This window comes from Gouania willdenowi, chromosome 9, assembly GCF_900634775.1.
Source record: "Gouania willdenowi chromosome 9, fGouWil2.1, whole genome shotgun sequence".
NCBI classification, from domain to species: Eukaryota; Metazoa; Chordata; class Actinopteri; order Blenniiformes; family Gobiesocidae; genus Gouania; species Gouania willdenowi.
The window spans coordinates 5,007,439-5,035,420 of record NC_041052.1 but is presented as its reverse complement, the minus strand read 5'-3'; the positions used below and the strand labels follow the sequence as shown (position 1 = coordinate 5,035,420).

Sequence of the window (27,982 nt, the reverse complement as noted above, 5' to 3'; positions counted from 1 at the left end):
TTTTGTAAATAGGGCTCTTGTTTTAAAGTTAACCGTCAGTAGCACAATGGCGGGTCTCTGAAAATGTGTTTCCACAAGTTTTATGGATCAAATGAGCACATGTTGATATTCTACTTGGTCACTTTCTCACTTAAAATGATTTCAGAACTTTCAAAGGTGGAGAATCAACAGAGATATTTATCCTCAGTGTGATTCAGGTTTTTGTCATTGTAGGTTCCAAATGCATCTTGGGAAACTTGGAAGTATACTTCAGTGGGAACGCTCATCATCCTACTCATACTAGTATATAGTTTGTAGTGTATAGTACGGTAGTAGTACGGTATCGTGGGACATTTTAACACAGCTGATGTCTAAATGTGATTATACTTTTTTTTGTCTCCAGCAACTGTAAGTTGTCATACATGTAGTGCTACATCTACAGGTTACCTTGGTTTATCCATGATGCTGCATTAGTAATGATCTGATTCTCTTAGTGTGAAATGATATTAATTTTTGGTGGATGACATAAGGTTTGAGAACCAAGTAGCTGCTGCTGATGAAGACTGTTGCTCCTCCCCCTCATGCTCCTCTTCATCAGGGAGAAGAAACTGTGTGGAAGCGATGGAGGTAGGCGACCCCAGCGAGGGCGCCAAACTGCCTCGTTCCGCCGTGTCACCAGATGTGTCCAGATGCCAGGAGCTTTGGGGTTTGTAGCCCCCAGCACTGCCCGTCGGGGGTTCCAACAGCGGCTCCATACTCAGGCTGTTACTCGGAGCCTTTTGCTGCATCTGGGGCCGGTAGCCCCCACCACTCCTCATGGAGGGATCAGGTGGGTTCCTGTGGCCTTCAGAGGACGCTTGTGGATCTACCTGGAAGACCAGAGATGATCCTGAGGTCTGGATCCCAGTGTAGGTCACATCAGTCTGAGCTGAATCCAAAGAAGACGCTGAAGACGTGGAGTCTGGGAACCTTGGTCTTATCGGCCGCTCGTCTTCTACATGGTTGTAGTAACTTAGTGACGTCGGCTCGTCCGTGTCCATAGGCTCATCTCCAATGCCTTGACCTTCATCGTTCTCATCTTCTTCAGGAATCACCACCAGCACTTCTTTACTTGAATCCCACTCGGGCTTTTCTACGATATGAACCATACTGTGAGGCGACGGCTTCACATCCAAAGGACCCTAAAAATACAGACAAAAGTCAAATGTTTCCTGAAACCAATCAAAGGTCATAAATTCATAAATACATTTATGAACCCAATACAAGCTTAAATGCATTTCTTCTTTTTTAAATATAATTTTATATTTGTAAATGGGGAGCAGTTATTTCCTTGTACTTTTTATTCTATTTCATCCCGCTTCTGCAAGAAGATATTCTTGCATATATTGCATGTTCTTGCACTAAAATGGTGCGAGTTTGATTATAATTTACAATAAACTGTAATCTGATTCTGATTACATTTAAATTTTGATCTTAATTAACATAGTTTTAAAAGCTTTTGATTATGTTTTAATTCATTCCACGTTCTAACAATACAAGGTCAAAGAAACATTTTTAGTCGGGGCCGATCTCTCTTTTACTAAATAAAAATAATGAATAACTGTCACTGATTAAAATCACACAAAAAGATCCTAAGTAAAAGAATATCCTTATAAATACATTGTGAAGCCAGGTAAGTAAATGAGATTGGGTTTACCCAGGTTTTTTCGACCTTGGGGTCGTGACCCCATGTGGGGTTACCTGAAATGTGTAGTAATAATAAAATTAAAAAAAACTCAAATTAAAATAAAAAACAATGTAATTTTGATTTTCTTTTTAAAAATAAAAATAAAAAAATCTTTTTTTTATTTTGCACAAAAAACAAAACAAAAAACAGTACACACAATCTCAAATAACTGCTGGCGGTTATCGTTTCTTTGTGCACTGACACTGGCTACTCTGTGATTGTAACACAGTATAACAAACATTACCAGAAAACTAATTTGTGATACGAAAAGGTTGGGAACCAGTGGGTTTACCTGTGTCCGAGACCAATCGCTTGGCAGCTTGGGTTCAGGAATCTCTGGATAAAAAGCATTTTTGACCCTGATGGAGCAAAAAACAAATTGAATGAAACTCTCATCAAGACACAGCATCAATATAATTCCGTCACACAAACTAACCAAAAGTCTAAATTTATGCTTATTTTCTTTCCTTTAAAAAAAAAAAAAGTGGTTAATAAATACAAATTCTCACCATTTTCTTTGCTTAAAGCAAATGAAAGTGACAATGATCAGTAACAAGGACACGCTTCCCAAAGCCACCAATATTTCCAGGAGGAGCCAATCAGCTGTTTGGACAAAATAATATGAAAAAAAGCAAAACGTCAACACTTACATTTAATGACACATCAACAAGTAACAAGAATCTGTAAGATTCATATAATCAAAAGAGATATGATGATGTGTTTAGGACATCCTCAGGTCTCAGAGTGAAGTATCAAGGAAAACCTTAGCGTTTTATCTGACGTCTGATGAATGATAGTCAAATGAAACGGCCTCAGGCTTCAAAATAAAAGTAGTTAGACTCAACGGCCTCAGTCCGTGATAACGGACTGAGTTTGTAACCGTACTGAGATTGTAACTAACCCTCTCCTAATCCAATACACACACAAAAAAAAAATAAAAAAAAATATATATATATTTTTTAAATTTATTTATTTATTTTTTTTCGAAAACACGACATGACGTTTTATTTTGAAGGAACCGGAAGTACACATGACAAACTTGATAAGCCGTTCTTTCCTGTTTATTTTTTAAAATGTAAGATATATCAACGTACTGTTTGATAAATAAATACTAAAATGTTGATGTATCTTAACCTTTATAAAAGAAATAGAAAAGAAAAGCTTTCAACTTTATTCTCGTATCGGAAGCAGCACATATGGATGATGTCATGTGTATTTACGGCATGTCGTCTTTTACGCCCTGAGACCGTTGAGTCTGACGACTTTTATTTTGAAGCCTGAGGCCGTGTCATTTGACTGAGGTTTTGCTGAGTCCATTTGGTCTGACAAATGACATACCAGATAAATGATACCCGATACCTCACTCTGTGACCTGAGGATGTCCTAAAATGTACACCGAACAAACGGTGATTCCCATCTTTAAACATTTAGATCAGTGAATGTTGCCGTACTGAAGGGCTCCAGGGTTATGGAGGCGGTGGTGCCTGTGTCCTCGCCAGCCGACGTAAAAGCCTTGACAGTGAACTTGTAGGTGTTGAGAGGGAGACCTTTCACTCTGTAGCTCCTCAACCCAGGGTGGGACAGATTAGCTGATTGTAGGACCGCGTTAAAAACAAAAACCAGAAGAGAGTTTCAGAATAAGGAGAGAACAAGTAGTGTAAGAAGATTACAAATGATACAAAATGTACCGCCATGTACCTAGTAGTGTCAGCTGGGAGTCATTACTGATGTAAACATTGTATCCTAAGAGGAAGCCTCTTCTGTTCACCAGGGGAATCTCTCCCCAGCTTAAAAGAACATCACTTTCCTGCTGCATAATTGACAGAGGCACCAAACTGGAAGGAACTGGAAAAGCCACAAGAAACATGAGAAAAAACAAGAATGTGAAAAAAAAAAACAGGAACTCTAATCCAGTGGTTCTCAGCCTGTTCAGCATGTGACGCCCAAAATAAAGGAGCCTATTTGTAAAATCAGCAAAATGATGGTCCATTTTTCTATGAATGTGACAACATTTATTTATTGATCTTAATCCAGGAAGTTGATTATTATTTGTGTCATAGTATATAGTCATCTTACAGATGTAAATCATTGTTTTAATCAGAAATAAAATGGGTGAAAAGTGACCAAAAATGGTGGAAAAGGTGGAGAAATGGGATTTTAAAAACCACAGAAATTAGAGTGGGTATAAACGAAAAGAAAAAGGGGTAAAACTAGTTCAAAGTATCAATATTGGCTTAAAAGTGGCAGAAATGGGGGGAGGGGAGATTGGGGTACTGTGATTTATAAAGTAGGAACAATTAGTTTAAATAGGCAAATAATGGGCATAACAAATCGTGAATATGGTTAAATTCACAAAAAAAAGCATGAAATATGATGAAAAGAGGTTAAAAGTGACAATAACATGTACATTAGGTGGAAAAGTGGTGGAAAGGGTTTATAAGTGCCAAAAATATTTTGAAAGTGGAAAAAATGTCCAGAAAAAGCATTGAAATTTGATGTGGCAGAAATGGGAGTAATGTACCAAAAATGCTTTAAAAAGGAGCAAAAATATGTGACAAAAAAGTGATGAAATGGGTTAAAATATGTCAAGTTTGGTGTAAAAAAATAAAATAAAAAAAAAAAGGGTAAAAATAAGCAAAACCGAGCTCAAATATTCTTAGTTGGCGACCGCCCTCCCAGTGTCTCGCGAGATGGGGTCCTGACCAAAGGTTGAGAACCCCTGATTTAATTATTTTTTTTTTTTTACCCTTACCCAGTTCCTGAGCGTATCCCTCCCACTGCTGTAGCAGCTCGGGGGCGTCCGATGGGCAGCTGTACAGGGAGAAGTCATACCTGACACCGGGCTCTAAGTTCTCTGAAAAATATTATTATGTATTGAATATGAATATTTCAAAGCTCTATTGTAGGAAACAACACAATCCTAGATTGTACAGTATAATTAACTGGACCGACCTGACTGAATGGACACATTGGAGCTTCCAGCTTCTACTTTGTTCCACTCCACTTTGCAGTCGTGCATGCAGGAGCTTTCATGCCATTCCACTACTAAACTACAGCTGGTGTTGCTCTGCCAGGATAGGTGGAAACCTCCGTCTGTGTTTGCGGTCCTGGACTTATCCCTGTGCTGCACATCTGGAAAGGGAAATAAAATTACAAACTATATCATCATCAAACTATAAATTATTTGTGTATTTTTTGCGTTTAAAAAAAGTGAGCATTGGACAGACAGACTAAGCAAAAGGATGTTCTTGTTTTTATAGTCAAAATTAGTGGCACTAGCCACTAAAAATGTGGAATTACAGATTATTTTAATGCCTTTTGCTTAAAACGGCCTCTACCATTTATTACCGTAGGAAATAAATCAGCATGTCCATCTTAGGGCTGCACGATTATGGCCTAAATGATAATCACGATTATTTTGATCAATATTATAATCACGATTATTTTGAGCAATATTATAATCACGATTATAATCACATTTATTTATCATGCTAGGGGAAAAATCTGTAATTCTTTTGCACTACTTTAAAAAAAAAAAAAAAAAAAAAAATATATATATATATGAACTGTTTCAAAATGAAGCTAAAAAAACCTTAAGACCTTGACTCAAGAATTTAAAATGGTACCATTACTGTTTATTTTCAATTACAATTTGTATCTACAGCCAATTGTATATATTGAACACTGTCCATTTCAAAATGTTTAATGTGTATTTGTGTGCATGTGTTTATATACATTATACAGTATCCTTTTTCTCTGTCACTGTACCAAAGTACCTTAATTTAAATTTGTGTGATCACTGTTTTTGTCTATATCTGGATGTCATACCACACTGTTTTAAATAAAAGCAAAAAAAATTAAAAAAAAATGTACCAAGTGCTAACTGAACACACACTATTGCAGAGTGTGATCAAATTTTAAACGTAAATATTGCCGACTATCAGGTTAATTTAAATGTGGCAACCAAAATCGTGATCATTATTCAAATTTGATGAGTTGAGCAACCCTAGTCCATCTCCACATTACCTTTGAAAGTCAAAGCTATGCTTGCAGGTTGAGACGTCCCATGAGTGTTCTTTGCTACGACCGTAGCTATGACGCTAGTGTTTTGTGTCAGGGAAACCATGTGTGTGAGGTTCACGGACACGTCGTAGGTGTTGCGTGGTAAGACCTCCGTGTGTTGTCGATTTTCCTCTGGGTTCCACAGAGTCACTTCAAAGTTTGTAATCTGACCGTGACTCTGTCTGTGTGACAGAGGCTGGAAAAATTTAAAGAGGAAGAGAGAAAGTTAAAATATTATAGTTTTAAAAGAAAAGCCTTTATAAAAGTTAGTTTCTTTTCTTTTTTTAAAAAAAAACTCTTTATTGCACATTTTTGGCAATCAATTAATAAAGATTTCCACATTTAGTCGAGTAATCACATGCATATGCAAAAAAAAAAACAGAATCAAGGATAAACCATAAAAGTCAATAACTAGGCAAGACATGTATTCGCAAGACAAATACGTATTTAGCAATTGAAAATTGAAAAAAAATCGCCAAAAATGACAACCTGTATCTGGATTTGTTGACAAGTTTGTTCTTTTTACTAATTAAATTAAAAGTAATAAAGCAGGAAAAACGGAAGACTGACCTTGACCTTAAATATGACCTTGAGCAAAGGTTAAGGTCACACATTGAAAGGAAATGTTGTTCAATGGTACCAGTCTGAGCACAGTATCTCAATTTGTGGCCAAGTTTTAGGGAAAAAAAGCATTTTTTTTTGTGACGTCATGAACTTTGACCCCTACCAACCTTTGTACTGGTAGGTCGTACAGCTTCAGTCCAAAGACATAAAATACTCCAGAGATTAGCTTTTCATAAAAGCAAGCATTAAACTTGTATGATAAATATTCGTAGAGATATGGAACATTTTGGGTTTTGACACATGACACGACCTTGATCTTGACCTTGACATTTTGGCTCCAAAAACAGTCAACATTTCCCCCTATGAGATGACATACGTGTCATTAGTGCAGCATTATCAGCCTAGGAGGAGACCCAGGACAAATAATAGGAACTCCTACGAGAAAAATTTATTTTTTATAACAATTTTCAATTGCCAAATACAATAACAGTAGCAATGAAAGTAATAGTGAGAATAAAAGCAACAATAGTGTTAAACAAATAGTCAAGCAGAGCAATAGATATTGGATACTCATGAAATTAAAAAGAAAAAAAGAAGAATGTAAGCATTTACAGTATATATATATATACAGTACATGTATGTATACATAAATAAATAAAGTGAACAAAAGACAAAATTAAAATTATACAATAAAAATAAAATAAAATAACTAAATAAAAATAACATTTGGTATGGGTCAGATCAAACAGAGGTTCATCAACAACCATACCAAATTTATTGTTTCATGGAGACAGAAAAAATTGCAGACAGACACACATGTAGCTCTGCTACTCTAAATGAAATTAAAATTTATTTTTATTTACCTTCCAAAAGACCTTTGCAGTGTTGTCTTTGTTTATCCACATCCATACATCAAGAACATCTGGAACTGAGAGAAGAAAACTCAAATGAATGACAACATGGAACAACCTGTATCTCCTAGAGCTGCACAAATCACACTTCTGCCTCTTACCAAATATTAGATAAACAGGACTTTACGCAGTGGAACCAAAAAGGGAGTGAAATTAAAAAGTGAGAAATGCTCAAAGTGTGAGCTGCTGCCCCCTTGTGCTCGACCAAGGTATTACAGCTGGGTCTTTAAAAAAAAAAAAAAGAAACACTCGCATAATAAAGAAAAGAAAGAAATTGTTTAAAATCACACACAGAAAAATATTGTGTTCTTATCAAAACAGATAATGCAAGAGATTTCATTCATGGATGATGCGAGAGAAAAAAAATGGTTCTGTAAAAATAGAAACAGATAAATAGATAACATAGTTTTTATGTCACAAAAAGAATAATTAAAAAAAAAATAAAAAGATGTATTCAGGAATGAATTTTTATCAATTACTAGACATACAGGCGATTCCGTTTACAATTCCAGACAACCCCATATGGGGTCATGACCCCAAAGTTGAAAAACACTGGGATAAATTGTTATATATGTATATATATATATATATATACAGTAGATGCGTAATCATAGACTAATCGTATGTGCATTAATGAACTTCTGCAGGATTTGGTTTTTACCCAGCATAATGACTTTTGGTGGAAAATAATGTTATTAACCTTTCTGCACCTGAAGGTGAAATATTCATTTGGACTAAGTCATTTTTCTCTTCACAAAACAACAAATTCTGGAAAATCTATATTTGTTTTTCTAATCGTAATGGAGACTATAAGGTTGGCTGGCAGGGTAATACATCATGGATTTTAAATGGTCCTATGCTGTTGTTAATTAATGAACACATAGAAAACGGACTGTTTTCTCAGATGACATCATTGACACTACGTACCATCCATGTTACTTCTGAAAGAAATCGGCTCACTCCAGTTCCCCCACTTCCAGAAGTTCTGCTGGGCACCACAGCGCACTTGAACGCTGTAATCTTCATCTGGATACAGACCCGTCAGAAGCACAGAGCGCAGACCCACACCAGAGAAGACGCGCTGCACACAAACATCACACTTTGAAACATTGGAAAACTGGCTGCACAAATGTATATATGTAGAATACAACACATGAGGTCATTAGACCAACTTTTTTGGCTCAAGTACCCCCTTTCTCTTATTTCTGATTCCAAATACCCATTTTGCTTAGAAAACTATTTAAAAACAACTATTGAGCATAATGATGGAATGAATGAATGATAACACACATTTTAAAGAATTTCATTTTGTAAATAAGTGGAAAGAAACAATATTTAGTGCAGTGGTTCCCAACCTTTTTTGGATCATGACCCCATTTTGATGTCAACAATTTCTGGTGACGCCATTTTTTTTTTTTTTTGTAGGATGAGTTTTTGATCATGTTAGAGCTCAGATATTTTTTTAAAGCTGCAGTTTGTAAGGTTTTTTGTTTGTTTGATTTGGTCAAAAATCCATTGCATATTGTAATCCAAAGTGTGGACAGTGAATCTCTTCTCCTTCTCGTGGCTCCGCAAATTAGCTTTAGAAATACAGGAGCATGACGCTGGCCTTCAATCAGAGATCTTTCTACCAACAGGGTGATCCAATGAGCTGTTTTAACCATTACTATTGGCTGCTCAAGCTGCTCGTCAAAACTCGATGCGCGTTCCCGTGTTGAGAGTAGGGACAGTCCCATGGCATGGCTTCCAGCTGAAGTCTCTAATGTGGCTTTTGGCACCGCGGTTACACGGCAAATCAAGAAGAAAAAGGAAGACCGAGGTGGAGAAGCAACAGAATAACCTGGCCTTGGTTGCCAACCACCGTAAAACTACACAGAAGAAGAAGAAAGGCTCAAGCGTGTTCAGGAGGAAGGCTGTCCGCGGAGTCTGCGTGTGTTTCAGTAAGTGTAGTCCGCCCCGAGTCATAGAGAGAGTGAGAACAGACAGAATAAACAGTTTATTAAAAATGATCTAAGAGGGACTCAATTCATCTGGAGTGTGGACGAAGTGTAGGCTTGGGCAGAATCTGAATTTTGATACCGTTATACCGCCTCCCTATTTTACCGTTGTATACGGTATTACCGTGACTATTTAAAAAATATGACATAAGGCCAGTGACGTGCAGTCAGGGTAGGCAAGGTAAGCAGTGCCTACCCAAGGATGAATTGATATTTTGATTATTTGTTTTAATTATAATATAATTATAAATTATTTGTTTTTCAATTTCCGATAGCCTACAGTACCTATAAGTGTGAAAGTGTCAGTATTTTGTGCTTTTCATAGCTCAAATGACTAAACATCGCTATTTCCTGGTACGGCAGAGACGCTGCACACTCTCATTCCTCTGTAAGGCAGAAGGAAACTGAACCTCCCTTACTGGTACATTTTCTGAACACTTTTAGCAACTTTTTTCTCATTATAGACTAGTGATACATGTATGGACATTATCTTGTGTTATTGGTGATTTTTCTAGTGTATTAGACACTCTGACATGAATACACGTATCACTGTAGATATTGTCCCGATCAGCTGCTGCTGCCGTCAGCTCCTCCCCACCAAAAGCACTTACAGAGTGGGCCGTGATCCCTACTGACTGCCGCTCTCAGCGAACCATCACTCCGCTTCCAGAATATAGAATTAATTCACCTTGAATAAGCTTCTCTTGGTTTACACGCGTCTGTTCTCAGTCTCTCTCTCTCTGACACCTGTGTGTGTGTGGGGCGGACCCTGCGCAGTTACTGGGAAGTGCATTGCATTTTTTTTTTAATGGCGATAATGAAACTGATACCATTGCTATTTTTATGACCCTGCAGTATACAGTATTACCGTATTATTCCAAAGCCTAACAAAGTGTCTGCTCTGATCAGCTGAGATTGGCTGCTTGTGTTTGAGGAGCAGCTGTGACTCTGAACATCTTACTGTCCTCACAGCAGCCAGTGATACATGCTTTCATGTCTCTAAAACATCAGAAAACTCCCCAATAACACAAAATAAAGTCACTACATTTGTTACTACCGGTCGTCTCTATTGAGAAAATAATTGCAAAAAGCAAAACCCTAGCTTTAATGCATTTTAGTTAAACTAGATTTATATTTCACAAAGTGAGAGTATAGAAATATAGTTGTTTAAGATTGTGTTTTAGTTTAAACAAAAGAATAATAATTTAAAACATTTAAAAACCTATTTTAATTTTTCAGAAATTTCAGGCGACCTCACATGGGTCCTGACCCCAAGGTTGAAAAACACTGATTTAGTGGATCCTGAATAGATTTATTTCTATAGTTTGGTGAACTCATGCCTGGGTTGGGACCAAGACTGACTCTCTCTCCATATTAGACTGCATTAGATATGAGTCCGTGAACAAAATGTAAAGTGGAACTAGAACAGAACAATAAACAAACTTTTAATAGCGACTAAAAAATGAATTGACTTTTTTGTTTTCTTAGGCTTTTTGTCAAAGATTGTAAACAATGTTTCTTTATTTCCTGTATTTTTTACTACTGCACTTTTACATTAGTTTTTTATGCAGCTGATTTGTTTCATTGAGTTTTGATTTATTTATGAAATATGTCACTTGCATTATGAAACATGATATTACGTGTTCCCTGTTTAGTTCATTTCATACGTCACATGTGTCAAAATCATGGGCAGGGGGCCAAATCTGGCCCTTTGGAGCATTCAATTCGACCCACAGGAGAAAGGAAAAATGACAGACAAAACATGAATCATTGTGTAATTGAAACTAGATTATTTACAGGTGCTCACAGTTTTCCTGGTGCTTACGTTGCAGCATAATTACAGTCATTTTTAATGTTAACTGTTGAAAAAGATGCTAAATTCGTACAAAATCCTTTAATTTTCTTCAAACTATGACATACTATTTCCCTTAATTAAATAGAAATTGGTAAAAAAATTCAGTAATTTAAAGTGCATATATTGTTGGGACTGATATCTATCACTTATTGCTTGGATATGCAGTTTCTTGCATATTTTGTAATTTATGTATACATAGATGTGCAAACTAAGGCACAATAATCTTGAAATAACTTGTTTCCCGCTTAAAATCTACGGCCCACTTGAGATCAAACTGCTCTGTATTTGAACTAAAAAGGGTTTGACACCCTTGTTGTACGTGCACTGAATTTCCTTTGTTTCTCAAGCCTTTTGGCACAGATTGCAAACAATGTATTTTTATTTCCTGTATTTTTCACTGCTGCACTTTGACATTTGTTTTTTTATGCAGGTGATTAGTTTAATTTAGTAATTGATTTATTATGAAATATGATGTTATTGTTCCCTGTTAGCTCAATAAATTTAAAAATGTGTTATTTGTCAGGATTATTAGGCAATGGGAGCAGGTAGGGCTTGAAAGTTGGAAAATCCCAAAAAGTTTGAGAACCACGGCATTTAGTGACTCGTTTCAGGCATCTTGACGTATTTTCAGCACTCACTTTTGTTTTGGATCCCTCTGTGGTGACCTCAACCTGGCAGGCGAGAGCCAGGGATGAATAACCGTCGTACTTCCATTCCCACTGCACAGTGGCATTCCAGGCCTGCACGGCAGCACTCAGCTTATACGGAGCCACTGGTCGCACTGTGGGAAAGAAACCAGAAAACTTCAATGAAGCTTAAAGCTATATCACAGATATCACACTAAAAGCTTGGCCTGCAGGTTTGCGAGTGGGAACAGATCAACTTTATTAGATAAACATTAACTTGTGCGTGGTGATAAGCGCTCACCTCTGTGACTGAGTTCAGCAGAGTCGGTGAGAATGTGTTGGCCGAGTGGGTTCACCGCGACCAGTGTCCAGTTTCCCTCCCACTGCGGTGCTCTACACTCTTTCTGTGTCTGCTTTGAGCTGCTCCGACCGCAGTCCCTACCAAAATAGAACAAGAAAAGCTGACATTTACCGGAAATAATTCAAAGGAAAGCAACCGGAATTCAATATAAATCTGATGTAATAAACTAGTAAACAATTCATCGAGACAATAATGGAGGACATAAGTCTGAACACATTCCAGCCAATACGCAGACCGTTCCAGTAAAAGGTCTGGAAAACAGCTGTCACGGCAAATTTGCGGTTGACCTCATTTGGAGACATGATTTATTGCTCTGGTTGAATGATGGAGTCCAGGCGAGGCATTGATGATTTTATTAAAAAGATTTATCATAAAATTAAAGAAAAAAGGAGTAAAAAAGAAGCTTCCATCCTGAAAGAATGAAAGGCAAAAGGCTCGTGGCAGAGCAAAAAGGCCAGACCCACTCTAACTAACAGTTTCACAGCTTAAGCTTTTATACAGATAACAGAAAAAGTTCCACCCTGAGGTGAGGAGAAGGAGGGAGTCAGATGCCCAACAGTGGAAACATTTGAGGATGATGAAGACGAGTATATTATGAGGAAGATTGGGCGCCACTCTTATCGATCCTTGATAGTGTGTGTGTGCGTGCATATCTGCACGTGAGTTTGAGTTTTGGCCTTCAGCAGAGACTCTGTGTTGCACTGAGTACAATACGATCTGTACTGTTTAATCTAACATGATTCAGCTGTTCAAAAGTGCAAAGAGTAATGGAGTCATCATGTATTAAAACATGACAAATTGTACACATGAACACACATTTGACGATATTATGATGAATATAAAAATTGCCATAACACAGCCAAGACTATCAAATAACCACAAAGACAGGAAAGCAAGTGCTGATGGCGACTGAGTGCTTTATGTATCTCATCTTCCTTTTTGTTCTAAATAATCAATCGCACCAGAAAACAAAACAGGAACTCTAATCCAGTGGTTCTCAACCTTTGCAGTCCACGACCCCCAAAATAAAGGTTTCGGAGACCAAGGACCCCCACTGTACCTAAAGGTGGTTGAAAACAGACATGATTCATGAACATTGAAGAACAGTCACATGGAGACAGGGCCATCTATAAGGGGGAATAAAGGGGAGAGGTTTTTGGGGCCCATCCATAAAGTCAGCAAAATGATGGTCCATTGTTCTATGAATCTGTGATAACCACATTTATTAATTTATCTGAATAAGATCCACTGTTATCCAAAAATGTTATTATTTGCACCATAGTATATAGCCATCTTAAAGATGTAAATCATTGTTTTAATCAGAAATAAAATGGGTTTAAGGTGACAAGGAAAGGTGGTGAAATGTGATATATAAAAACAGAAATTGGTTAAAAGTTGCAGATTAGTGGTAAAAAGGGTTCAAAGAATCAATCCTGGCTTAAAAATGGCAGAAATGGAGTGGGGTGTGTGTGTAATGTAATTTAAAATGTAGAAACAATTAGTTTGAACTGGCAAAAAAAAAAAAATGGGCATGACAAATCGTGAATGTGGTTAAATGGGATTAAATAAGCATGAAATATGGTGATAAGCGGTAAAAAGTGACAATAATGGGTCAACATATGCAACATTTGATGGGTTTATAGGTACGGAAAATGTCTTGAAAGTTGAAAAAATGTGCAGAAAAGGCATTGAAATTTGATAGAGAAGTGGCATAAATGGAAGTAATGTAGCAAAAATGCATTAAGAGGAGAAAAAATATGGCACAAAAAGTGATGAAAATAAGTTAAAAAGTTTGGTGTAGTTGCAGAAAAAAGGGTAAAAATAAGCAAAAATGGCCTCAAATTGTTCAGAAAATATTCTCAGTTTCTTGAAGGCATCTGGCGACGCCCGCCCAGTGTCTCGTGACCCAAAACGGGGTCCTGACCCAAAGGTTGAGAATCCCTGCTATTATCAATATATTATACAGTTAATTTTTGTACACCATTATGGCTTCTATTATCTGAATATTTCTAAATAAATACGTTTAGAAATATGTTCTTTTCCCATAATTCTTTACCTTTTATTTAATGAGTAGCGTGTTTCTCGTCGTCCACCCAAGTGAGTGTCACGTCCTTTATTCCACATGCACACGGCTGAGGTTAAATCGTTTGTCTCGCACACAAGATTAGTTGGTAGAGGGGGATCTGTAGATTGAAAAAAAGTTTTTAAAAAATTCAGGAATTTCATCAAATAAATACAAGTGAAGACATGTTTTAAACTAATTATTAGCAGATCAATAGACTTCCTATAGTTACATTTGTTGTTTCAAAAGCCTTTTTAGACTTTTTAAATCATTCTCTTTCTTATGCTGGTAAAAAATAATCTTACATCCTACAAACACGACTGTTCCAGCCAGTTTGTTTGAAGACTTGACTTTACAGGGCACGTTGGTTCCACTGGGGTGACTGGGTTCCTGGTTAGACACAGTATAGGCGTAGCTCCTCCTACTGAGCCGCGTCACGTTCAGCACCGTGCTGCCATACTGAAGGCGATCGAAGGTGTATCCTTCTTCCACGATGCAACAGAAAGTAGTGGTGGTGCCTGCGGGCACGATCCTGTCCAATGGGTACACTCGGAATTCCCTGATGTTTGGCAAATCTCTTCCTGAAAAGTGGAAAAGTTGGAAAAATAATGAAAAAGAAAAGAATGAAAAAGTTTTTAAACATGAGTTGTTGAATTTCTGTATGTATTCCTACAAATGAACTCAATTGGGCTAACAAAGGACAACAGCTTATTGAAAAGGCATGTTTGTATATTTGCTATTTTGTAATATAAATGCATTTTTTAATTATTTAAAAATGAAAAATCAAATAAACTAAGTTCATGTTTTTTGGAAACTGAGTTTAGATTCCTTGGAGTTATTTTGGATCATCAGCTGTCATGGAAAGCTCATACGTATATCGTAAGTAAAAGTAAGGTGTCTAAAATCCTTTTATTCTGAATAAAGCCAAGTATGTATGTTATATTGTTCTATCATATTTCCCTATTTAACATATTGTGTTGAAGTGTGGGGTAACACATGTACTAGCAATATTTTACCACTGATTTTGGAACAAAAGAATTATCAGAATTATCTACAAAGAGCTGGTTTTAGAGACCATGCAAATTCCTTTTTTTTTTCTTTATCAAATCAGGGTTGTTAAAATTAAAAGACATAATTAAACTGCAATAATTAGTTTTTTATAATTAAAGCCAAAAGCAGAAAAATGCCAGAGGTCGTGGAATGCTCAAGATTATGATTTAAAGGTACACATTTTTGTCAATTGGAAACAATGTATAGGGCAAAAAAAAAAAAATCAATCAATGTGGGGTGATTCATAAATGTGTTGCAGATTTTTGGGTTGGTCAAAAAAATTAAAAAAAAATTGTGTGGATTGAGGGGGAAGGTTGGTGGGGGTCATCAATTATGTGTTGATTAAGTTAATTCTTCTTACTGCTCCTTTCCACTGCTGAAAATGTATCATTTAGAATGTGATATTGTCTGATGTACATGAGGAATCTATGTTGGTTTGCATTTTCATGAAAGAACCAAACAAATTAATGAATCAATTAATTAATACTTGAATAAAATGTTCCCTTCTGACCTTGGTTTATTTGTGTGTCGCTCCATTCACTTGTCGCGTGTCCATCTCTGGAGCGAATTCTGACAGACAGTGAGGTGCACTCTAGAGGTTCGACTGAGGTCCAGTTATACTGGTACCGGCCGCTCACTGGGTCAGCTTTAGCAGAGACGCTTTCCTGTGATAATAACACGAGGGACCAAATAACAGGTAAATAAAACAAGTCTGAGCTGATGGAGGGACAACAAAGAGAGAATATAAAAGTGTAAAAGGATGAATGTGACCTGAAAACATTTAAGGCAGGGTTTTTCAACCTTGGGATCGTTACCCAATGTAATAATGAAATAAATAAATAAAAAATTTAATTAAATTAAACGGATTCAAAAATTATTTTTTAAATCTATACAGTTTTATTTTTAAAAATATATATATATGTATATATATATATTTTTTTTTTTTTACATTTTTGAAAAAAATAAAAGTAAAGAAAATTAAAAAAACAATCAGATTTAATTTTTGTTTAAGATTTTCATAAATTTAATTTAATTTGATTATTTTAGTCCATGACATCACAGAAATATATATACAATGCATTTTTTTCAAATGAAAATACCACACACAATTTCAAACAACTGTATTATATATATATACAGTATATATATATATATGGGATCACAACAACAAAAAGGTTAAAAACCACAAATTTAAGGGAAAGCTTACATAAAAGACTGTTTCATTGAATTCAGTTCTTAAAATAAGGACATCAAAGGTCTCGGCTCCTCCTCCCAACCAGGAAATGGACAGTTGCTGTGTGTTCTCATCGGCAGACAGGCTGAGCTGTGCAGGTACACTGAGAACTACCAGAGAACAAGAAGAAAAGTACAGGATTATTAAAAAAAAAAAACGTTGAAAAATCCATTTTATGATACACTTTTCTTACCAGCACTGGCCCGAGTGTGTGTAGACGTTTGACACAGCAGGAAAACAATGAGTAGCACGAAACTGCTGTGAAGTTTTGAACCGAGACTGATGCTGAAGGATGACATGGTAACTATGGAAACCAATGGGCTAAGCCCTTGTTGGCATCCTGGGAAGAAAGGCATAGAGTGGAAGGAACTCTGTGGGAACAAGAAAAACATCAAATGAATGATCCATCCCAAATTAAACATAAAATAATCTAAATTTTAAGATTAGAAATTCATTTTTTTCTCACTGTTAAGAAGGTCCTTTGCAATCAATGAGCTTTTCTGTTATTAAAAACAATCTTCACACCATTCATACAGTGAGTGATGACTAATATATATATATATATATATATAGATATATATATATATATATATATATATATATATATATATATATATATATATATATATATATATATATATATCTAATTGGTTACTTTGTTGTCTCGTTTGCTTCTAAATGTGCCAAACAGCAAACAAATAAAAGCAAGTCGGACAAATTGACATCCTTTGTGTTTATTTCACAGAGGAAATAATTAAAAATAAAAAATATGTGATGTGCTGCTATTTATTTGTGTCTATAAATATATTTTGTGCTCCCAAAGATGAGCTCTTTAGGAAATCAATAAAAAAAATTAAACAATATTACATTATGAAAAACTATTGATCAAAGTCCTAAAACTCCACAGACAGACCAACTGTAAAACAGCATGCACCGACTCCTCAGAAACCAGAATGAGGATGAACACATTTATTTGATCATAAATATAATCACACAAACTTAATTGTTTCTGGAATAAGTTCAGGTAAATCATATTGTTACACCAAAAGCTGCCTTGACTGAATTAAGAAACAACTTGAATACAAAATTTTAAAAGTTTATTATTCTTTTTCTCTATTACAGTTTTTTCTTTGCAATATTAAATGTTTTTTGCACAATACTAGCAAAGTATATTTAATGCTTTAGTGGTTTCTGAAAAATGAAAACATCAACGGCGCGTATAGAAAGAACAATCAAATAAATACATTATCAACATTCATGTCAGCATTTAGAATAAGTACCAATTTGAGCATTAATACAAGAAAAAACAGTTTGTGTAATTCTGTTGTTGTTTTGTGTATTTTTGTTGCGTTTCAGATAGTTTATTGTCATTTTGTGGATTTCCGTTCTCACTTGGTGTATTTTTGTATATTTATCTCTGCTGTTTTTTTCATATTTTTGTAGTTATAGAGTAATTTTTTAAAAAAAATTTTAGTTGTCTTTTGTGTATTTTTGTTATATTGTGTATTTTTTGAGTCATTGTGTGTTTTTATTGTCATTTTGTGCATTCCTATATCCTGTTTTCACTCTGTGTACTTTAGTATATTGTTCTCTGTGTATTTTTGTAGTCATGGAGTAATTTTGAAATGTATTGTTGTTGTCTTTTGTGTATTTTTGTTGTTATGTTGTGTATTACCCTGTAGTTTGTCATAACATAACATTAGTCCGAAGGCTTCCATTTGCCTCAGTGTGCTGTATTTTAAAAGCACAAAATAGTGACAGACCCTCCCACTTTTATGCCAAATACTTACATAACTTCACTGTTTAATAAAAAGTTGTACAGTATATGTTACAAATTATTTGATGGAAACAATGTTTGCTGATTTACAGACAGACACAGATTATAAGATCAAGACCCAGCATGCATTGCAGAGTCAACCCAACATGTCTCCATTAACAATATTGTGTTGCAATTTTATTACAGGGTTTTGCAGTTTGTGTTTTCAACCGTCAGGTTTAGTGTCACTAAGATGCCTTGGGAGGGTTGGTCTGGTTTCCCCCGGGACAAGCTAGCACAGGCCTCAGGAAACCAGTCAGGCTAATGAAACAATACCCAACCCACTGAGCTGCATCAGTACAACCTGAAAGCAAAATACACATCCATCTAAACCCACACATAAAGCTACACTGTACTGGGTAAAGCATCAAGCAACCCACTGTTTCTGATTCAGTCTGATACTGTTCTTCTCTTTCATCTCTATAATAATAATATATGTTCATAATTACAATTCACATTGATTAAAATAGAGCCTCAGATTTTCCATTTCAAAATTTCCCCAATTCCATTTCCGTGAAGGGTTACATCAGACATGGTTAAATGACAGCCCGGGGGCCAAATGTGGCCCTCGGTCTATTTCTGTGCGGCCCCCAAGACAAATCCACCAAAAATTGTAATTCAAGAAATTAGAAATAATATGAAGCCCAACATAATACACAAAATAACTCCAAAAACACACAAAAACAACAGCAAAATGCACAGAACGCCAACAAAAATAGATGGAGCAAAAACAACAAAAAACACAAAAAAGACTCACAATACACTCAAAACAACCACATCAACTCACAAAACAACAACAATTACACAAAATGACAGAAAAAATACACAAAATTACAAAAACACTAAAAAAAGGCACAGATTGCCTCATAAAATACACAACATTCCAGAAAAAATTCCCAAAATGACAGATAAATACACAAAATGACTAAAAAGAACGACAAAAAAAAAAAAATTTTCTTTCCTCAGATTCGACATTATTCTTAATACTGACATGAATGTTGATAATGTGGCCCTCATGTCAGACCATTACATTTTTGTGGCCCCGCTGTGATAACAATTGCCCTTCCCCAGTTTACATATTTCCATTCTGCGTCCATTTCATCACCTTTCCCTCATCACATGTCATTACAGGCTATTAAACTTCCAGGAATCATGCCAAACTTGATTAATACAGTTATTTGCATTAACTATTGTCATTAATTTTCATATTTATACACAGCAGGAATCCACCTTAACAAGCACACACTGAGATCACCTGAGATTTTGTGTGAGATTTGACGTCCAGCTGCTAAAGCTACGAGTTAGACCACACATTTTATGGTTAAATATCGTGGAAAAACACGATATTGTGAAAAAAAAAATAGATCTATTTCTATTCCAGAAAGTGAAGTCCCTCATATTGCATCAAATTAAGTTATATTTTGTGCGAGAGTTGACATTATCATCTCTCTCACTGCCTGTTTACAAAGACAACGTGCGTGTAAATGCGTGATATTCTTCCAAAACATGCATGCAGGGGTATATTCAGTGTCAATTTGCAATTTCTGGCCGATTTTGTAGAAAAATAAATAAATAAATAAATAAATAAATAAATAAATAAATAAATAAATAAATAAATAAATGAATAAATGAATAAATGAATAAAATTAATAGACATAAATAAAATAGAAATAATTATAATTATAAATAAAAAAATGCATAAATAAAAAAATAAAAAATAAAATAAAAATATTAAATAAAACAAATTTTAAAATGACATTTAAAAAATACATGTTAAAATAAAATAGCCTTTTCGGTTTCAGGAAGTGTATTTTCTGTCCATTTTCCATGATTACTGAAAAGCAAAAGCCCTAGTTAAATAGAATTTGCTATTTTACATTTCCAGCTCTCAGAAGTGCTTTTCAATGCAGCTGCCAGAATACGTTCACATTTATTTTTACAAGCCAAGTACCGTATTCCTTTTGTTGTTTTACAGGATATGTAGCGGCGTTTTCCTGTTCTCATTCATCAGTACAGTACACAGCGCTCTTGGAGAAAACTTTAACCAATGTAAGTGCAGCTGAAACCAGTCACATGCTAACTAGTAACCAATGACAACATAATAGACTTGAGGGTGTCCTACAGTTGGCTGGAATTTTTAAAATGCTTCACATTTGGAAGAAATTTTGAGGCTTGGCTTGAAGTAAATACAGCTGTGTGCGGCCACAGTCCAACACACTTGTGCTCTCTCTTCCTCTCGTACCCAAAGGTTTCACCATCAACATCATCATCATCGTGGTTTCCCACATTCAAACACTGGCTCTTTGTCCAAAGTTCAAAAAGAGGGAAATTTAAAGAATTTAACAAAAGCAGCTGACACCAGAATGAGATGTTTTCCCAACACTTGGTACACCCTTCAATCCATTCAACAACACACGCACACGCACACACACACAAACTAAGTGTACTTATAGCAAGTGGGGATGGGGGAGGGGAGTGCTTGTGATTCTGGGAAATCTCATCAAGAATCTGATACCAGTGCACACCAGCATATGGATCAATACCTTTCTGGTCCTTGTCCTTGTTGCACTAATGAATATTACTTGAAACTACAAAAAAATCTGAAATCTGAGCCAAACCGTCTTCTCTTTACCAAAAAGCTGCATTTTTACCACTTAGAAAAGACTCGATAAATAAATACTGGAGCCTTAGTTCTCACAATCATTCTTCTTTTAAAAAGTGAATAAATGTTTTTACTGCTGATGATTGCATAATAGTTTATATTATTAACTAACAAACTTGATTTACAGACTGCTTTACAAACTGTTTCAGTCTAAAACACAGTATCTTTAAGTATAAAATAAAGGTCATCCTAGCTGAGAGCAACCACTAAAAAGAGAACAAAAATAAAAAATGAGCCAGAGCCAAACCTAAAATTACAAACACTGTCACTCAGCGCTGGAAAGAAAACAAAAATCCTATCCAGAAAACGACATTAGCCTGTAAAGCAGAGATAGGCTACTTTTATCACAGCGGGGCCACAAAATTGTGTTTGTTTGATCAGAAGGTCACATGATCAACATTCATGTCAGCATTTAGAATAATGAGCAATCTGAGCATTAATACAGGAAAGAACAAAGAGTTTTTTTAGTCATTTTGTGTGTTTTTCTATCATTCTGTGTATGTTTGTTGTTGTCTTGCTCTTTGTGAGTTTCTGTTGTCCTTTTGTGTATTTTCCTGTAAAATACATGTTTGTTGGAGTCATTGTGTGTTTGTGTGTGTGTCATTTTGTATTTTTTAGAGTAATTCTTTATGTATTTCTGTGGTCATTTTGCGCGTCTGTGAATACTGTGGGTTTGCAGAGTTTACTTTTGTTGTCATTTTCTGTAATTTTATATATTTTCTGAATAAATTTGTACATTACTGTTGTTGTCTTGTTCATTTTTGTTGTAGTTTTGTGGTTTTTTTTGGAGTACTTTCTGAGTTTTTCTCTTGTATTTCACTCTATTTTCTTGCAATGTTGTAATTATTTGTATTTTTTTTTTATGTATTCTTGCTTTTGTTTTGTGCATTTTTCTATCATCTAGTATGTTTACTTTGGGGGCCACATAAAATTAAACCGAGGGCCACACCCGGGCTGCCGGTTGCCTATGTCTTTAATGAGTCTATTATAAAAGACACCTAGTTTTACAACAAAGCTGTCTACTAGGGGTGGGAACCTCACGATACAATACGCGATACAGCGCTCACGATAACGATCATCTCACGATATGACTATTATCAATATATTGGTCAGAAATCAATCTACGATAATCTATGACATAAGAAAAAAAAAGATTAAGTGAAAAAATACAATTTTTATTTTACATCTCTGAAAGACAATAAATTGAAAAAGTCCTATGAACAGTGACAGTATTTTAGCGCAACATTTCTGTAAATAAGTGTCAACGTACCAATGTAAACGAATAAGTATCTTCAATAGTGCTTTCTGTAAACAAAAAATAGGATCTTTCTTACCAGTGACACCATTATAGTGCAATATTCCAGTAAACAATATATTGGTTCCGTTAACAAACAGTGACAAAATTTCTGTGAAGATGTACTTGCAGTGAAAAAGCAAAAAAGGTTTTGAAATAAATAAATAAATAAAAATCGATACTTAGCGGGAGCATATCGATAAACAATCGTGAGGAAAAATAGTGCGATATACCGCCATATCGAGATATTGTCACACTCCTACTGGAACAGAAATACACAAAATGACTCCAAAAACAAACAACACGATTACAAAAATAGCACAAAAATATATAAAGTGACAAGATGAATTTAAATATTTACAAAATGATTTCAATAAACACACAAAATTACAAGAAAAATACACAGTCACTCTAAATACACACAAGATGACTAAACAAAACAACTAAAATACATGTGATGACTGAATATACACAAAATGATTTCAATAAACAAACAAAATGAGAAGAAAAATACACAAAGTCACTCTAAAGACACACAAGATCGATTGTATTCTACCATTCCTAAAAGTATAATAATACACAAAATAACTCCAAAAGCACACAAAAAGACAGCAAAACACACAGAACAACCACCTAAACCCATCCCTGCAGCACAGTGTACTACTGAAGTATTTTATCTTGCGTTACTTGCAGCTATTTCTGACTGATGTTTGGAACGGATGAGAGACAAACCGGATGTGTGAGGAAGAAAAGTGAAAAAAACCAATGTGGTTGATAAATGGGAAATGTCGTGAAATGTCAGTGCACTGACCTCACTGAGAAACACATTCAGTCCTCTGTCTGTAGTGTTTGGACTTTATCCAAGCACATTTCCTTTCCCTCAGGACACCATAGTGGTTCTCAAACTTTTTTGGCTCTAGTACCCCAACATTTTGCTCAGAATACTATGAAACAACAACTATAGCGTGAAATGATGATAACACACAATTTTGTAAATAAGTGGAACGAAACAGTATTTAGTGCCTCCTGAATAGATTTAATTCTAACGTATCTTCTTTCTTTTCCGGTCCTGATGTGGGACCAACACTGATCCTTGTATTGTCAGTTCATGTTCTAATCAAGATCATTTCTATCATAATTGTGTGTGTTTTTGGTGTAATTTTGTGTATTTTGTTGTTGTTTGTCTGTTCTTTTTTATTATTCAGTATATTTTTCTCTTATTTTGTTTTTTGCTGTTATTTTTGTGAGTTGCTGGTAATATTTAATAGGCTATTATTATCATTTTCAACCAAAGACAAACATTATAATCCATCATCTTACAATTTCACTGATTATTGATTATTTAAAGAGCTTTGCATTAAGGCTGAACGATTAATTGCATTTGTGATATCATTGCGATATCATAAAATGCAATTTTCTAATCGCAAAGGCTGTAATTTTTATTGAATTGTCTTGTCCTGTCTTGTACTGTCCTGTTAAGTTCAGAGAGTGTTTCAGAAGTGCAGTCCACATGTTTACATGTTTCATGAAGCGTGAAGTTAGTTAGATATGTTGAAGAGATAAAGCCACAGATTTGTTTGCTTTATTGTTGTAAACTGTGCTTTAAAATGTATATTTTATATTTATTTAAAGTTTAAATGAATCTGAAATTGTTTATTATGAAACAGATTGTTGTATTGCTTATAAATTACATGACAAGAGGCCTTTGAAAAAAATAATCGCATATTAAATCGCAATCGCAACTTTTCCAAAATCGTTCAGCCCTAATTTGCATCTGAAAAACGGATCCTACTACAGTCAGAAACCAGTGAAAATACCAGCCTATTATCATACTTGGCACAAACAACCCTAAATCCTGGAAACCCAGTAAACACGTGGACATGAAGGCGACTATTCCATCAGGTACGAGTGGGCAGAAGCTTTACTGTATATTTATCTTGATTGTTAGGGTGACTAATGTTCGAGTTCCTTAAGTCAGAACGCAATGACAACATGTACTGAGACATTTCACCATCTGTTTAAACAATTTACCTCAGTAGTGGGGGGGAGGGGGGTTGCAAGGGAAAAACAATCAAATCAACAGTCAATTAAAAACACCAGCAAATTTAATATTACGTACAATAAGTGTATGTTTGATTTCACAACATATTTAGGGACTTTACATTTTTAATATTTTTTTATTTATGCCACCAAAACACCCAAAATGTGAATCATATTTATTTGCTTTTTCAAAATTTTTTGTACATTTTTTGTACTTGTTTTAATATAATTGGGTGTCAGTGTAAAGAATAGACTTTAAAGTTCTGCTGCTGGTGTATAAATGTGTGAATGTGTTTGGTCCAGAATACATCAGTGAGATGTTAGTCAGGTATGAACCCAGCAGATCTCAGATCTATGGACACAGGTCAGACAGTGGAGCCCAGAGCTCACAGTAAACATGGTTTAAATGTGATTAACATTCTTAAAGGTGCAGTCTGCAACTCTTATGAAAGTGACTTTTTGTCATAATTGCTAAAGCTGTCACTATGTAAGGACAGCTTTACATCAAACTAGTAGTTTGTGTGAAAAAAACAGGCTCATTGAGCCCCGTCCCCCTGCTGCTCCTGCAGTCTTTGGCAGATTGCCAGAATGCACAGCAACCGAGCAAAAAAAACCAATCGGATGATTTTTCCTTTACCATCAGTAAGCTGCTGAATTATTTCACTTCTCTTTTAAGTAACACCTCCCAGCACTTTCAGTATTTTTTTGTAATACAATTTTAAAAATGTAAATGCTGGATTTTTGGAAATTTTTAGAGGACGAATATATGGACTTTTTTCAAGATCGTCCATCGGCCAAAAAAAATATATATATATACACATTTTTTTTTTCTCCATAAGGAAGGGTAAGAAACACTTAATTATAAGGAGGATATAAAAAGGGTGGGCAGTGTTACACCTAAGTGAGGGGGAAGGGAACAGGGAGGAGAAACTCAAGGAAGGAAATGGAAAGGGTGGGGAAGAGTTGATTATTTTAAAGTGAGATTGAGATGTGATGTTGTAATTGTGCATATGGTGACAAGTGTGAAGCTTAGGTATAATGGTGGTGGCTGTGAACAGTTATACCTAAAACAGGTATTTAGTTTAAAACGTATTTGCACATTGTATATTGTTGTCGTGCTTTACTGCTACTTACCCGTCCTGTACTTTTTCTTGTACTTGGTTGTATTTAAAGTTAAATAAATGATAAGAGTTCTATTGGTGTATTTAATTAAAATTTTAACATATACATTTATATCATATGAGTGTTTCAGTTGTCTTTCAATCAATGTGCTTTAAAAAAAGTATATCGGCTTTAGATATCGGCCATTGGCTGAATTTTTTTTTTTTTTTTTTAAATCAGTATAGGCATCGGCACATAAAAACAACAAAAAGGACCAAAAAAATGCACAATCATAATGACTCCAATAACATACAAAACAAACACAAAAACAAGCAAAACTTAGATCTCAATTGCTGCCAGGAAATGCAGACATGCTAATATTGTTGAAAAAAAAAAACCATATCTATATCTGAAATCTGGGCTGTGTAGAATGTTCTAGTGTGAAGTTAAAAAACAACAACAACAACAAATCTTGTTAGGCAAAGTTCAAGTACAGATTATAGGAGTATTTGTTGAAGAATATCATGATGACGACATTAATTTGGTTTTAGTTTTAGACTTTACATTTTTGCATTACATTTAAAAAAGGGGCACTTTTTGGACTATAAATAGAAAAAATAACTTTTTTTAAATTACTTATATGTAATGAGTTGAAAATGGTCAACTCATTATACATAATGTGTATGTAATTATGTTTTTATTTGACAAACCTAGGCACAGTCATTTTTCAAACTGTATTTTATTGTTCTATTTCCCTTTCTAAAAAATATTATACTGTATTTACGGATGTTCCGTTACAACTTTTTCGCTTCCGATAAGATTCCGATATTGAAGCCTTATGTGTTTGGCGATACCGATATTGATACGATGCGATGTCAACACAAATCATACATACTTTTGACATCATCAAACACTTTCCTAACAGCATGGGTAGAGAAAAGGTAAGTCCTATATTCTACTTTTCATTATTTTTTTACAACAATATCGGCTTTTTTTTTTATCTACCTCACACAGCACTGTTACACAAATTATCAGTATAAAACAATTGTTTTATGTATTTTTCTTTACACATTTACTTAAGTAAGTTTGTCCTCTTAGTCAATAATAAAAGTTATCTATGAAGTAGGGATGTCCCGATACAACTTTTTCACTTCCGATACAATACCAATATTGCAGCCTTGAGTATTGGCCGATACTGATATTGATCCGATATGATAACAGCATGAATCATACATACTTTTCTTACTTATTATGTAGTGTGGAATGTTAGAAAAGACTTGATTAAATGATGTTACTCAAACAGAGAACAATAGTCAACAACAGTAGGTATGGGAGAAACTGACACATTTATTATTAACCAATTGGTTACATACATTTTATTCTTCAACATAATATCTACAGTATTCTACAATTGAATAAATATAATATAATATATTTCGGAGATTTTAGATGCAGTCCGATAAAATCCGATATTCGTTTTCTGTCTGATATCGGACCTATATCCGATATCAATATAAGAAGCTAGTTTCTATTCCTGAGAAAAAGCTAAGATTATCATACATTTGAAACCCTGTGACTATAAAATACATCAGCAAGATGCTTGGTGCTACTGACTACAATATCATCTATAATAAACTATAATCCAATGCTAAGATTATATTGCGTTATTGTGGCTCTTGGATCAGAAAATTGACCTTTTTGGGGGCCCATCCCTGACTCTGAGACAGTCACACTGTGTACAAACCAAAGCCCTTCAGCCCCAGGCTCCCCTCCAAAGATAACAATCAGAAATAGGCGTAAACACCACATTTAGCCTCAAGTATGCACAGCCATAGTGAATCTTTAAAATAAAACGTGTGAACATCTTAGTAAACATCTGCTCCAGCTGTGGACAGGACAGTTCCAGCATCATTAGCTATAGCTCCGGTGCTAAATGATGATGGATACCGATACAGAACAACCCACAAAAACTCATTAGAAACCTTCAAACCAACTGCATCATGATGCACTTCAATGTGAAATATATTATTGTTGATTATCAGTGCGTTTGCAATGCCTCACGAAAGAAAAGCGTCGATAAAGTGTTGACATTTGGTTGGAATGTGACGTAGTTTGAAGTGCGCACACAGGCCAGTGCACTTTGATAAACACCGTTAGCTTTAGGTAGCTACAGCTATCCCTTCAACACTAATACACAACACCTCACACAACGTCTCATATTCACCTGGAGAGGAAGCTCTCAGCGTTCTCCTGTGTGGAGTCCGGTAAATCCAACACCTGCTGTATATTTTAGTGCAGCTCTGTTTATTCACGGTCCTTGTCCCGTCCTCCCTACTCTGGCCATTCCCAAAGGAATTCTGACTGAGGCAGTGGGCCGGGCTTACTGGAAGATGACGGTGACGTCACCCTCCACGTGACCTCTGATTTACCGCCCCCCTGGACCCCTCAAAATTAGAGGTGGTCATATTATATTACTGAAATGTTACATAAGGTGATGGTTATATATATATATATACGTTTTCTTTATTTTTATTGCCTACATCTTTTGCACTATTTTTCTACACTGTCTTGCAATGTTTCTAAGAGCTACTATTCAAAAAAAAAAAAAAAAATGTTGTGCTTTTCTTGTGCAATGACAAATA

The 27,982-nt window shown here is 35.2% G+C and overlaps 1 protein-coding gene across 1 annotated transcript; it reads right to left on the bottom strand.

Annotated features, from left to right (window-relative positions):
• Positions 1-180: 180 nt before the first annotated feature.
• On the bottom strand, positions 181-27,706 carry lifra (LIF receptor subunit alpha a). Its single transcript, XM_028457108.1, has 18 exons — positions 27,565-27,706; positions 16,621-16,798; positions 16,401-16,537; positions 15,705-15,858; positions 14,449-14,724; positions 14,138-14,264; positions 12,022-12,158; positions 11,733-11,875; positions 8,170-8,323; positions 7,195-7,259; positions 5,732-5,963; positions 4,658-4,837; positions 4,458-4,559; positions 3,404-3,550; positions 3,157-3,294; positions 2,215-2,308; positions 1,998-2,064; positions 181-1,160 (listed from the first exon to the last, which is right to left on the bottom strand). The coding sequence occupies exons 2-18, from the start codon at positions 16,781-16,783 to the stop codon at positions 486-488; spliced, it is 2,991 nt and encodes a 996-aa protein (XP_028312909.1). The 5' UTR covers positions 16,784-16,798; positions 27,565-27,706; the 3' UTR covers positions 181-485.
• Between the last annotated feature and the right edge of the window lie 276 nt (positions 27,707-27,982).

Excerpts from the sequence above, each read along its gene's own strand:
- lifra (XM_028457108.1), bottom strand. The coding sequence starts at position 16,783 with ATGCCTTTCTTCCCAGGATGCCAACAAGGGCTTAGCCCATTGGTTTCC. Across the intron at positions 5,964-7,194 it reads CTGCAAAGGTCTTTTGGAAG|CCTCTGTCACACAGACAGAG; the intron begins GTAAATAAAAAT and ends AAATTTTTCCAG. Across the intron at positions 2,309-3,156 it reads CATAACCCTGGAGCCCTTCA|CTGATTGGCTCCTCCTGGAA; the intron begins GTACGGCAACAT and ends TTGTCCAAACAG.